General features: G+C 52.2%; 1 protein-coding gene across 2 annotated transcripts; it reads right to left on the reverse strand.

The window, feature by feature from the left end:
• Nucleotides 1-718: 718 nt before the first annotated feature.
• Nucleotides 719-13,202, reverse strand: HAAO (3-hydroxyanthranilate 3,4-dioxygenase; the record flags this gene model as incomplete). Of its 2 annotated transcripts, none has more annotated exon segments than XM_045162231.1 (8): nt 719-864; nt 1,149-1,192; nt 1,551-1,640; nt 4,342-4,448; nt 4,717-4,800; nt 9,620-9,698; nt 12,026-12,187; nt 12,994-13,202. In XM_045162231.1, coding segments are annotated over 7 exon segments (630 nt in total), but the record flags the coding sequence as incomplete, so codon positions are not given.
• Nucleotides 13,203-14,084: the final 882 nt, after the last annotated feature.

The following is a 14,084-nucleotide window of genomic DNA, read 5'->3' on the forward strand; positions in this document are numbered from 1 at the left end:
TGCACTCTCCATCTCCCTTTCTTCCTTTTGCAAACTCCTACAATAGGTTTAAAATTCAGCTTATACATCACCTCCTCCAGGAAGCTGTCTTCCCTCACAGCCTGGTTCCTTCTTTATCATCCTATGACTTCCTGTAGCTTTTCTACCACAGAACATATCACATAATCATGGCAATCGTTAATGAACTTCTCCATTTATCAGACCATACACACTCTGAGGGAGTGACTCTATCTTATTTTCCTACTAAGGCCTAAAACATAATAGACACTCAGTAAATGTTGAATGAAAGGAGACCAGCTTTGGGTCTCTGCAACTCTCCACCTAACCCTCGTCCCCAAATATCTCTCTCCCTCCCGGCTCCCAGGAGTCTGGGCCAAAGGCCCAGAAGTCCTGGCAGGGGCATGACCCCAGACTCCCAGGAATCCCTCAGTGGATGGGGCAACCCCCTAATCCCTACTCTGTAGGCAAAGAAAGATTGTTGGGGACCATGTAGCCTCCATGGGCTTCCACTCACAGCAAAGCCATCATTCTCAGAGTCAGGGAGGAAACAAGAAGGCCTATGCTTGTGTCCACAACTAGCCTGTGAGTGTGTGTGTGTGTGTGTGGGTGTATGAGTGTGTCTGTGTGTATGAGTGTGTGTGTGTCCATGTGTGATTGATTAGTTCCCATCACCCAGGGCTGCTGGGCTGACTCCCTGGATGACCCAAGGCTGAATTACCTGGCTCTCATAGGTGTCCCCAAACAAGCTGAGGGGTGTGCCCGCCTGCAGCTTCTTGCGGTGGCCATCCAGCCAGGCCTCCAGGCACATGGGCGCCATGACGGATCGTGTGCTCAGGGGGAATGGTGGTTCCTTGAGCAGCTGGTCTGTACCCACAGCATAGATGTGGTCAGTGTCCTCTGGCTCCACCCACCCAGTCCCAGCAGGCCAGGTTCCCAGGGGTCCCAGCTCCCAGTCACTGGAATGGGCTCTGTCTCCAGCCCAGGCACCAAGTAGCCATGTGGGGGTATATTTCATGCCATCTTCTTGTGCCTTGAGTACAGGGCAAAGTACTCAAAAGAAGACTCTGTGGTACTGGGGCCAAGACCCACCCTTCCCTGGGAAAGGTCGGGGGAGTGAGAGAAAGAAAGATGGTTCCCAGGGGTCTCACCAGGGTTGGGCTTTCCCGTTCTGTACTGCTCAGAGCTGAAGAACCTGCAGGGACAAAGAGGGAGGAGGAGGGGGCTAAAGACATATGTGTGCATGCACACACACATACATGTACACACACAAGCACACACATACACTCCGAGGTACAGGAGCCCACACACACTCATGGCGCCCTCACATGATCTGCTGTATATCCACACTCCTTTCCCAGCCTCCACTCCGCAGGGGGCTTTCCAGTCTGGGGCCCTACCATCCTGGGAGGGGCAGACTTTGTCCCTAAATCCTGGGCATCATTACTCCAGGCTGGTAGACGCTCCTCCAGATCCGTGCTGGGCTGGGTCTGCTTGCCCCCAGCCAGAGCACAGGACCTCAGGAGAGCAAGGGGCAGGGGCTGGGGGCTCACTCCTGGATGATGGGGGCCAACTGCGTGCCGAGGTCCTCGCAGTAGAACCACTTCTCAAACAGGATGTCCGTGGTGTCCCCTACGTAGTACCTGCCAGAACAAAGGACAGGCACCCAGCTCTTCACCTGGGCGTCGCAGGGCAGCATCCCTGAGGCTTGGCTCTGCTCGTGGACGACTGGGCCCGGCTGGCTCTGCCGAGCTGACCACCAGCTGCATCCTGTTAGCGCGACCTAGTGGCCGATGCGCCCACCCACACCCGGCTCTCCCTGGAGGCCCCGTGTGGCCCCAGCGTGGGAGGGCTGTTATCCACCCCACTCCCATAGCTCTTCCTGGTTCACCAAACATGACCATTTACCAAGCAGATAGAGCTCTGAGATTCAGGGGGAAACTGTGCAACTTGGCAGGGATCACACAACCTGTCAGTGGCCAACACAGGACCGGAGACAGTCCTAGAAGCCTAGAGAGCATCAGTGACAAGTGTTTTTCCAAAAGAAGAAGCTGAGGCTGAGTCCGATTCTGGCCCTGCAGCTGGATTCCCACCGGCCTGCTGGCAGTCTAGGTCAGAGCACACGAAACCTCAAGGATCCAGCATGCCACAGATGCCCCCCAGATGGGAGGGGTCCTTCTCCTTTTGGGGTCATGGATGCCTTTGAGAACTAAAGCAAAGTGCTGTGTCTCTTCTCCAGAGGAAGGACCATATGTCTCTAGCAGGCTTCCTGTGCCTGGAGAACCCCATGGGCAGAGGAGCCTGGCAGGCTACAATCCACAGGGCCACAAAGACCCCACAAAACCCACGGACTCAACTGAGCAACTTGAGCATGCACACAAGACTTTCTGAAGCCCACCCAGGCCCCCAGCCCAGCTTGGCAGGCAACTCCACTGGCCTGAGGAGTATCAGGCAGACCGGGGCCGGGCCGCAGGACCCTGTGTAGGCAGTGTATCTACTGACTGAATGCCTAATCCCCAAACTTAGCTTCCAGGACCAGGCCAGCGCTGCTCTTAAGCTCCTCCCAAAAAGAGAAGTGGTTCTGCTTACAGACAACGGTTTATAGACACACAGTGCATCCACCCTGCCTGACACCCTAAGATCTATCCTGGGATGGAGCTGGCTACCAGAAAGCCTCATAACTGGACCTCAATGCCCTCCAGGAATTGCCTTCAGAGTGGCATTTTAATGTTGAGCCCCTGGCTTTTATTAAAGGTCAAAAGCAGATAAAATCTGTTATTGACTTTGCTGTAAAAATGTTCCCAAAGATGCTGTCTTCTCCATTACTAAAGACTCCCTATATAGGAGGCGACGGCGGCGAAAAAAAAGAAAAAAGAAAAAAAAAGACTCCCTATATAAAGCCCCACTGAAAATTTTATTTTCACATTTAAGGCCAGGCAGCTATTTCTGCAAGACTATTCTGCAGTAGGTTTGCATGCGGTCATTAACATTGCGGTTTTTGCAAAGCATCTAATAGTATGAGAAGTACTCATCTTTTTTTAATGTAAAAAAAAGCAAAACTCAAACCCATGCTTGCAATAAAACTACAATGTTGTAAGGAACAGATATGCATGGAAAAAAGATGAGATAGAAAGTGCTTTGTTAGGTTTCATTGGTGGGAAGACTTTTTTTCTGTGTATTTTCTCTCTCTCTTTTTTTTTTTTGTTTTATTGAGATATTCACATAATATAAAATTTACCCTTTTCCTGACAAGTGATTTTAATTTTGTTCATTTTGCTTTCTTGTACTTTTCCAGATTTCAAGGGCAAACCTGTAAGACTTTGATAATTATAAAAAAGGGAAAAAATTTTTTAAATGTCCTTTATAACAGAAGATGTGGGGCAAAGTATCCTGATTTCAGTAGCCTGTTGGGAAATTTTAATTTTCTTAGTTAAAAAAAATAGCTCAAAAATTGCTTAGCTTTTGGAATAATGAGCCACAGGTTTAGTCCTCCTTTCAGAGGATATTAATCAGATAACTGATTGGACCCAGATGTGAACTCAGCCGTAGAAACAGAGCGCCCGTCTCTGCACCCATGTTCGTCCCCTCCCAGGTGCTACTCACATTGCCATCTTGTCTGTCCTGGCCCAAACTCTCTATCTCTCTACAGCTCCAGCCTGGCCACTGTCTAGCAAGCTCAACTTCCCTGGGCTCAATTTCTTCATCTGTAGAGTACAGATGATAACAGTACCCACCGGATAAGGTGATAGGATCGTTGTGAGGATGAAAGGAATAAACAGAAAGTGGTGTCCGACAGTTAGCAAATGTTATACAAATGTCAGCGCTGGGTGTGGAATGAGCTGGGGTAGAGAAACAAGCAGAAGGCTGCACTAATGGAGACTGACTAAACTCTGGAACTGGAGGCTGGGAGAAGCAGCAGTGTTCCAGGCTGCCCTGGAGTATGATTTTGGCATCCTGCCCCCGGCCCTTCCCCAGCAGACCTCAGTGCGGAAAGCATGGGTTCTGGGACTTCCCTGGGCATCCAATGTTTAAGACTCTGTGCTTCCAATGCAGGGGGTGCAGCTTTGATCCCTGGTCAGGGAACTAAGATCCCATTTGTTCTGGGCCTGGCTATAAGGTTAATGGGCTCCCAGGGAGTCACAGAGAATACACCCTCCCCTGCATCATCAGACCCACCCTGCTACCTACCCAAATCCCTCCCCATCTGCCAGCAAATGCAGGATCTCCATTGCTACCAACCCTCTCAGTGGTGGTTGAGTGGGTTTCTTGGGTCTGTCTAGGATCCTTTCCTCTGCTGCTTGCCCCTCTAACTCTGCCCCAGACCCCCAGATCTGACCCATTTACCTGAGCCCATCTAGTTCTGTTTTCAGCCGCCTCCGCTCAATCACCAGCCCCACTGTGTTGGCAAACCTCTGCGGCGAGTGGGGGACCCCAGCAGGCAGGAGGAAGATCTGCACGGGTGGGAACAAGGTGCCAGCAAGTTTATGGTCCCCCACGGAGACCAGTGCTGCGGCGCCCCGGGCCTCCCCAGCTGACCACGGTCCGGCCCAGACCCCACCCCAGGAGCCAGAGAGGATGTCAGGCTGGGCTGAGATGGGCATGAGGAAGGGCCTGAGGCAGGTCGGGCAGGGAGGAGGGCAGGAAAGGCTGGGAAGACAAGACTCCACCAAAGCCAGGAGAGTGGGCACCGTGGGCTCCTGTTCCAGGACCCAGCCTCACCTCTCCCTGACGAATGACCACATCCCGGTGTTTCCCTTGCTCCAGGACTCGGAGAAGCATGTCCCCCTCCAGCTGGTAAAATACCTGTGAGACAGGACAGCAGACAGGCTCTGACCTCCCCACTCCCTCTTCCGGGTCTTTGGCCTGAGTTCTGCCCAGAAAACCTGAGAAACTTGCCGAAAGCCTCAGAGTTTATGAGCAGCTTGGTCACTCCTGCCTGAGGCCCCAGCTTCCCCTGACACAGGCCGAAGATAAACGTGCTGGGGACACATGCGGGTAATACTCTGACGTTAAAGTGATGACCAAGGTACCCAGGACACCACAGGTGGTGTCTGGCTTGGGGGCAGGAGGCTGGCTGAGATGCCCACTGGATAATTTAGGAACCCATTACCCAGGTAAGGAGAACCGCCCCTTCACTGTGTCGCAGGGGCTGGGCTAGCACGTGACTGACAGACCTTGTTTTATTGTGCTGTGCTTTATTGCATTTCCCAGATATTGCCTTTTTCTTTTTTTAACAAATTGAAGGTTTATGACAACCCCACACTGAGCAAATCTATTGCTACCATTTTCCCAACGGTATTATTTCTAAATTAAGGTATATATATATATATTGTTTTTTTAGACATAATATAATTGCACACTTAATAGACTACATGGAGAAGGCAATGGCACCCCATTCAAATAATAGACTACAGCATAGTATAAATATTTACATGCGGTGGGAAACCAAAAAATTCACATGGCTCACTTTATTGAAATATTTGTTCTCTTTCAGTGGTCGGGAACCAAGCCTGCACTATCTCTGAGGTATGCCTGAACATTATCAGAACTCTTTATAACAATCTCCAAAAATATTGTTAGCCCCATTCTGCTAAAAAGAAAAAGAAAGGCCCAGAGAGTGAAGTGACTTGTCCCAGGTTTTACACAGTCAGTCCTGGAGCAGCCATGTGGACCTGAGTGTGGCTCTGGAGCCGGTGCTGGCTCCTCGGGCCACAGTGAGGCCCTGGAAAGGGGGTGGGCTGCTCCAAACCCCTCTGGAGATCGGCTGGCTATGGAAATGTTGGGCTCAGTGCTGGGAGCTGGGATGAATGGGGGTGGCGGGGGCTTTGAGGATGGAAGCCCTCTTTTCTTGCTGTCTCCCTGGGGTGCAGCACGGTGGTGCTGCAGGGCTCCTATTGCACTTGTCCTCTTCCACCCTAAGTCCCTAATTAATGTGTTTACTGAGACCACCCATGGCACTGGGAGGAGGAGGAGGAAGACATATTTTCTCTCTACCAGTCACACATTGCATGGGTGTTAAAAACCCCAGCCAAATAGTTGAAGGGTTGTTATTAATAATAACAATTACTATTATCATGTAAGGAGTTAGAGGAGATAGAGGTTCTTGTCCCAGAGTCTACTAAGAGAAGTCAAGTGGGCTCAGGAAAACTAGAGAAATGTGGCTTTACAGTCTGACACACGGGCAAGCTGACACAACGCCCCTGAAGGGCAATTTGGCAAAGGGTAGAAAGAGCCTTCACAGCTCGTGCCTCTAAAAGGGTTTCTGGGATGCCAGACCTTTCATGCTGAAACTGGGAACTTGACCTAGTCATTCCATCTCTAGAAAAGTGCTTCAGTGAGTCAGAAATGCACCTGCCTCGTGGTGGACATACATGGCTGTTTTATCCCAGCGTGTGGGAATTTAAGGCATCACTTGGTGCTCAGCTCAGCCAGTCACCATGCGCCTTTGGCCAGTTCAGTTAGTCTTTCTGTGCCTCCATTAATTTCTCTATAAAATGACAGTATCTACTCAGAATGTTGTCCAGGATGCTGTATACAAAGATAGACAATACATAGTTAGCACTCAGTAATCTCTAGCTATTAATATTAGTGATGGAAAGAATAGCAAAACTAATGCTAATAATAACAATAGGGGAAATCGCATTATTTTATGATAGAGACAAAATATGGAACATTATGCAGCCATTAAAAGCTACATTTTTGCATAACTGTCAGTAAAATGGAAAAATGCTCAAGTTATCCAGTTAAAGCAAGATTCAAAATGACACTCAGCAGGATTCTATTTACTGTTGTTTAGACTAAGTCATGTCTGAGAATTCTAATTACATAGTGTATAATACATGTATAAACCAGGCTGTGTTCACGGTGCTCCTGGGAGTGGGAGGATTATGAATGAGGTACATATTTACATTTGTCTTTTCTGTATTCTGCACATTTTCTACAGTAAACAATCTTTACTCTTATTATTTAATATAATTCATGCAAGTTATTTAAAACAAATAAGAAAAAACCTATCAGTCTGTCTTAGGGAACAATTCTGCAAACTCCCCCAAACTCCTTCAGCTAGGAAAAAACCTCTATGTGTATGTATGTGGGGGGATGTCCTTTCATGGTTGGAGGGAGAGGAGGAAGGGCCTAGAGAATTCTAGGGAGAGGGCCGTAGCCCTTAGGCCCTACAAATATCAGGGAAAACAGGAGTGGGGGGGTGGGGTTGGAGTGATAGTTGGGCCAAAGTCAAGCCCTTTCTGACAGGCTACAAGGTGTTAGTGGCCATTAAACAAAAACATAGAAAGGAAGTGGAATTTTAGAGGCCTGCACTGTGATGGGTGGGCGGTGGTGGGAGGGTGGGGGTGCTCCCTGGTGGCTCAGCAGTAAAGAATTCACGTGCCAATGCAGGAGACTCGGGTTCGATCCTTGGGTTGGGAAGACCCCCTAGAGAAGGAAATGGCAACCCACTCCAGTATTTTTGCCTAGGAAATTCTATGGACAGAGGAGCCTGGTGGGCTACAATCCATGGGATCACAAAAGAGTTAGACACGACTGAGCAACTGAACACCACCACAACCTATGATGAGGGACAGGCCTCATCAGCAGAGGGGCAGATCCTGAACAGCAAAAAATCCCCAATAGCCACGGGCAATCCAAAAGGAATGATGCTCTATTTGGAAGTAAATGATGTTTGGGGCCTGGGGCTAACTAGAAGATTAACTGTACCGGCTCAAGCAGCTGCTGAATCAAATCTGGCCTGCACAGCCTGGAAAGGCCTTACAGGCAGGCGGGGCCAGAGAGGGGCTGAGGGTGCCGAGCACCCAGGCACCTCCACTCTGTGCCAGGCTCTGTGCACATACCCTATACACACGGCATCCTTCCACCAGGCAGGGCTGATGTCCCCCATCAGCTGCAAGGAAACTCCTGCAGGCTCAGAGAGGCGGTGTGCGTGTGTGCTCAGACGTGCCTGACTCTGTGACCCTGTAGGCTGTAGTCCGCCAGGCTCCTCTGTCCATGGGATTTCCCAGGCAAGAATACTGGAGTGGATTGCCATTTCCTACTCCAGGGATCTTCCTGACCCAGGGATCAAACCCAAGTCTCCGTGGGTTTGATCAAACCTGCAGTTCCTACGTTGGCAGGCGGATTCTTTATCACTCTACCTCCAGAGAAGCCTCCTGGTGATGGGAGGTGAAAGAAAGTCAAAGTGAAAGTTGCTCAGTCATGTCTGACTCTTTGTGACCCCATGGTCTATACAGTCCATGGAATTCTCCAAGCCAGAATACTGGAGTGGGTAGCCTTTCCCTTCTCCAGGGGATCTTCTCAACCCAGGAATCAAACTGGGGTCTCCTGCATTGCAGGTGGGTTCTTTACCAACTGAGCTATCAAGGAAGCCTGTCAAAATTACACGGTTGGTAAGAGGCAGACTCCAGGTCCACCTGACTCCCAGCCCAGGCTCTCTTGCACCTGTTCACCCCAAGGGAAGGAATGGGCTAAGTGGAACGTGTGTGGTGGGTGAAGCCTGGGCACCTGAAAGGCAGAGGCCTGAGCTCAGCCAGGAGGAAAATTGAGCTCAGTGGCTTCCCTTCCCTCACTGGGAAGAGGCCTGACCCCTGGAGTCTCCTTTGTTCCAGCTGGGTGAGGACAGGCAGCGACAGCAAACGCACTGACACTCAGTCCTGTGGCTTCCAGGGTTTAACCTGTGGCTGGCACTCTCCCTCACCTGAGGTGGAACCAAGCCATCAAAACAACCTCTAGCCAAATTCCTCCCAGCCACCTGAGTGTCCCTCTAGAGTGAGACACCTGCTCAGGTCATCCCTCCTCACCAGCTAGCCAGCCAGCAGTCAGGGCTTGGTTTGGACCCCTGAGTGGACATTCGTTCACCAGAGTGGGTGGGGTGGAGTCTGGTGAGCAAGCTGAACCCTGGACCTTGAACCCTAGCAGCAGGTTCTCCGGGAAGATAGGTGCCCCCCGACCATGATGATCTTTTGCCACCAGAGATTCTGAGAGCTGGGAACCCATCTGTGTCTCTTAAGGGGACCCATCTTTTTACTTTTGATTTACTTTTGCTTATTCAGAAACACAGCACAAAATTCAAGGTACAAAAGGGTATTCAGTACAAATCCCCCCTCCCACCCTTCATCAAATAGCTCCCAGCAACTGATGTGCCTTGTGCCCTCTAGATAAGGAGGGGGCCTTCCAGTCCTAACCCTTCCCAGAGAACTTGGCTCCTGGGACCAGAATGGAGCGCCCAGGTCCCCCTCAGCATCTGGGTCCCATTTTGGAGGCCAGTCTTGTATTAATCAGGTTTGGGGGTGAGGGGACTTGGGCATCCCCTTGGACCATGGATGCCCCCTGTGTCCGGGGGCTGATGCCCAACAGCTGGAGCCTCTCACACCCGCAAAGCCTGGGCTCTTTCCTGTGGCTTCCCCAGCAGGACTCCTTCGAGGATGGAGCTGTCAAGGGTGTCGCTGGTGCCCACAACTTCCAAGCAGCAGTTTCTCACCATGGTTTCAGTTGTGCCCCCTTCACCCACCAGTCGTCTGCCCCCTCCCCCCATCCACAGGCCCTGGTCCCGGCAGGGGAAGTGACCCTCCCTCAGGGCTGGGTCAGGGGAGGGGGCAGTCTGCAGGCCTACCTCCTCACCCTCCTCGATGTGGTAGTCCTTCCTGGTGTTGGGACCCCCCACGAACATGATTTTGAGCTGCTTCTGGTGCCTGCAATGGATGAGGGGGGTGAGGTCCTGAACTGGCTCGTGGGAGAGGACAGGAGGGTTGCAGGGGCCTGTGGGGGGTCTGGAGGAGGCCCACACTTGTGAGAGGGAGAGGGCTATTTCTGTGTCACTGTCCCGGAGAGTCTCCGTTTTCATCTGCGTGTGCATCCAAGGGTCTGTGTGTGTGTGTCTGCGACTGTGTGTGTGCCCATGTCCTTCCTCTGCTCAAAACCCTCAAGCCTCGGGACTTGCCTGATGATCCAGTGGCTAAGACTCCACACTCCCAATGCAGGGGGTCTGGGTTCAATCCCTGGTGAGAGAACTAGATCCCACATGCAGCAACTAAGATCTGTTGCAGCCAGATAAATAAAAGCAGCCTTCCAGCAGCTTCCTACGTTTCCTCTGCCTTATAGTCATTCATATGTTGAAATCCTAACCCCAGTACCGCAGAATATGACCTAATTGGGAACTACGGTCATTGCAGGTGTAATTGTTAAGCTATGATGAGATCATACTGGCATGGGGTGGGGAGTGCTCTAACCTAATATGACTGGTGTCTGGAAGACTGGAAGATTTAGACACAGTCACACTTATGAGGAGAATGCCATGTGAAGATAAAGGCAGAGAGCGGAGTGACGCTGCAGAAGACAAGGAATGCAAAGACTGCAGCCAAACCTCCAGGATCAAGGAGAAGCTCGGAGCAGCGTCTCCCTCACAGCACGAGGGGACACAGCAGACCCAGTGGGCTTTCCCCTTCGTTCTACTCTGTGGCTCACCATGTCTGCCTGCCTGCCTACCTGCACCCCTTGTCTGTTTCTATGTATTGGCTGCCTCCTCCCACCAGAAGGTCCGCTCCACCAGGAAGGGGCTTCCGCCAGTTTCCTCCTGTGTATCTCCGGGGTCCAGAACTGTGCCTGGCATGTGGTTGGTGCTCACATGCACACATCTGCTGAATGAGTGAAGGGAGGACCTGCACTTTGTGGTTACTAATATCAGGGCAGTGCTGGAGAGCGCGGTACGGGCCTGGAGGCTGCTGCAGCCTGGAAGTGCCCAGGGTGATGAGGGTGGAACCACAGCAGCGGCGTGGGGCTGGAGAGGAGCGGATGAATGTGAGTCACCATGAGGGGGAGGAGAGAGTTGGGGGTGTGACAAAAGTACTAGAGGAGACAAGGTTTGGGGGTGGGGGACGTTGACTGTTCCTGCAGTATTGCGCGGTCACAAGAGGGTGGACTTTGGAGTCAAACTTGTGCATGGGCTTGCATCGTGCCCCACGCTAGCTTTGTGACATTGGGAAAGTTCCTTGTTAAGATCCCCTGCCCTGGACTAGGACTTCCTTGTGGCTAAGACTCCATGCTCCCAGGGCAGGGGCCTGGGTTCGACCTCTGGTCAGGGAACTAGATCTCGCATGCCACAACTAAAGATCCTGCCTGCCACAGATCTCAAGTGCTGTAACTAAGACCCAGCACAGCCAAATAAATAAATATTAAGAAAAAAAAATCCCACCTCATAGGGCTCCTGGGAGAATTACATGACATGATGTGAAAACGCCTGGTAGTCTCCAACTAGTCAAGATGTTCGTGATTAGAGCTGGATGGTTTGAAAAGCTACCTTGTTGATGTTCTGTGGACCCGGCAAACACAAGACTGTAACCCTGGAGCTGGGGAGCACAGATGGCCCCACACCCTAGGTGACTGAAGGGGAAGGAGGTGAAGAGGCCACAGGGAGGGCCTGAGACCTCAGCTGGAGGAAGACTGTGCTAGACCAGGGTCAGCCCTGTTGGGTGCTGGGGGCAGAGGTGGCTAGGGAGGCCTGGTGGGAGTCTGTGTGTGCGCCCAGCTGCAGAGGGGGCCAGGAAGAGCACCAGAGAGCCTGCCCCAGGAGCTGACCCTGACTTCACCCTCTGCCTGCAGCTTCCTGGGCCCAGTAGGGGTGTAATACTGGGTGGTTACCAGGCTTCGGTTCTACTATAATTCTGGGGTATCAACCTCCCTGCCCCCCAATTTCTGAGAGGCAGCGGGGGTTGGAGCGCTGTTTCTCAGCCCTGGAAGGCAGGGCTACCACTTAGCACCTGCAACTCTCTAGTCTCGGTAGGTCACCCAGCTTCCTCAGAAGACAAGGCACGTGGTCTCCACGCAGTCACCAGAAAGAGGAACAGAGGAGGGTGGGGAAACCCGGAACAGTCCGTCCTCATCCTCCTGTGATCACCACGAAGATGGAATCCCCCTTCTGCAAGCTTCTGGGCGGAGGAACTCGGAGGTTGAGGGGAGCAGTTGGAGGATGGCCGGGAGGTGAGAACAGAGGGCAGGAGGGTGGGGGCGTGCTGGGACTCACAGGAGCTTGTTGCAGACCGGGGGCAGGAAGGAGCCCCGGTTCTCCTCCACCCACGCCTTCACTCTCACTGGGCGCTCCATGGTCTCCCGGGAGCCGCACTCCTGAGCCGTGTCCTCCGCTCTGTCGAAGGCGCGCGCCTCTGCCCAGCCACCTATTGGCCGCCTGGTTAATAAGCATCCTGAGGGTCAAAGGGCGGGGCAACAACCTGGCCTCTTTGTGGCCCCTCTCGGACTTTGGTCTGGGAACCCCCCACCCCCCACCTCGCGCTCGGTGCCGCCCCGCTGGGCCCCTCGCCACATCCCGGGCTCCCTGCCCACCCGCGTGAGAGTGGAGCGCCCGATCCTGGCTTAGGACACGGGATCCAGAACCTTCCTGGCCCCTTGTCCCCAGACTTTCCGCCTGGGACCCAGGAAGACCCCCAAAGAAATCCTGTAAGGAGGAGAAGGCGGGTTTGGAAACCCAAGCGCCTGATCACTGGGTTGCTGACACTGGATTGAGGCCTCAGTTTCCTCATCTGTAGACTGGGAATGCCGGGGTTGCACAGCGGCCACCGTAGGCCCCGATTGATGCTAGTCCCCTGTCCGGTCACTAGGACAGAGATCAGGCCAGAGCCCGCAGGTGTGTTGGGTGCCATTTGCTCGGCTCTGTCAGTGACTGGTTGGAGAGAGGACGGAGGAGAGGCGGGGGGCGCAGTGCTGGGAGACCGTGATGCTAGACAGGGACCCGCCAGGCCGGGCTTGGGGGCCCGCCCCTCACCTACGTTCGCAGGTGGCAGGCAGAGCGCCAACAGGGTGCCTGGCGCTGTTCTGAGCTCCTTTCGTGTCTTGGGGCATACTCAAGTCACACCAGTTTACGAGGAGTTTCACAGACGCAGAACCGGGCACTGGGACCGGGAATCTGAGGTGAGGTGGGGAGGGCGGACAAACCTAAGGCGCTGATGATTCCAGCCTGGGGTGAGAGCCGCTAACCTGGATCCTCGCGAGCGGGCGGAGACGCGATGCTTGCCTGTGTGGGTGCGGGGGCGGGGAAGGCCAATTGGACACCTGCTTTCCTCTCTTTCTTCCAGACTTAGAATTCTTGGGAAGACTGCGCGGGTTGGAAGAGGGCCGGGAGGGGAGGTGGTGGTGGCCGAGCGGAAAGGAACAGAGCTGACACCAGAATCTAGACTGGAGAGTTTAAGAAATTCGAAACTCCTCCGACTCCTGTCCCGCCTCCCATCTTGGCCCCTCCCTGCTACGTAGGGTGGGCGGGTTTTCTCAGCGCCCTCAGTCACAGCGCTCCTGGTGCAAATGAAAACCCCGACCGGTAGCAAACAAGATTCCTGCCCTCCCCCGCTGGGACCCTCCTGTTTCCTCTCCACGCACCCCCTTCCCTTTCTCCCTCCTTTTTCTTTTTAGTTATTTATTTAGAACTTTTTTTTTTTTCTGAGTGTTTTTTTCTAGAATCTTGTTTGGCACCAAAATAACTCAAACGACCTTCTTTATCTTTCTCATCTACAAGTAAGCAGAGGAGATGTAGACAATGACGCGTGAAACGCCAAGGATCGAGGATGTGTGCGGTTTGCTTTGGATGTTTGTTAAATGGAAGGGTGGGTGGGTGCGTGGATAAAGGCATAAATGAATTCCCACTAAAAGGGGAAACAAAACCCCCAAAACTCCATGACTTCAGCCCCACAGATGTTCTGATATGTAGTTCAAGGAAAACAATGACAGTTATCCTGCATCTTAGTTTTTAAACTTTTTATTTTATATGGGAGTATAGTTGACAAACAATGTTATATTAGTTTCAGGCGTACAGCAAAGTGATTCCGTTTTACATAAACATACATCTATTCTTTTTCAAGTTCTTTTCCCATTTGTTACATAGTATTTTTAAAAACCTCTTTGTTTTGTACTGGGGTATAGCCAATTAATAATGTGATGGTTTTAGGTAAACAGCAAAGGGACTCAGCCATACATATACATGTATCCATTCTCCTCCAAATTTCCCTCCCATCCAGGCTGCCACATAACACTGAGCAGAGTTACATGTGCTATGCAGTAGTTTCGCCTTGGTTATC

The sequence above is a fragment of the Bubalus bubalis genome, chromosome 12 (genome assembly GCF_019923935.1).
Source record: "Bubalus bubalis isolate 160015118507 breed Murrah chromosome 12, NDDB_SH_1, whole genome shotgun sequence".
Lineage (NCBI taxonomy): Eukaryota > Metazoa > Chordata > Mammalia > Artiodactyla > Bovidae > Bubalus > Bubalus bubalis.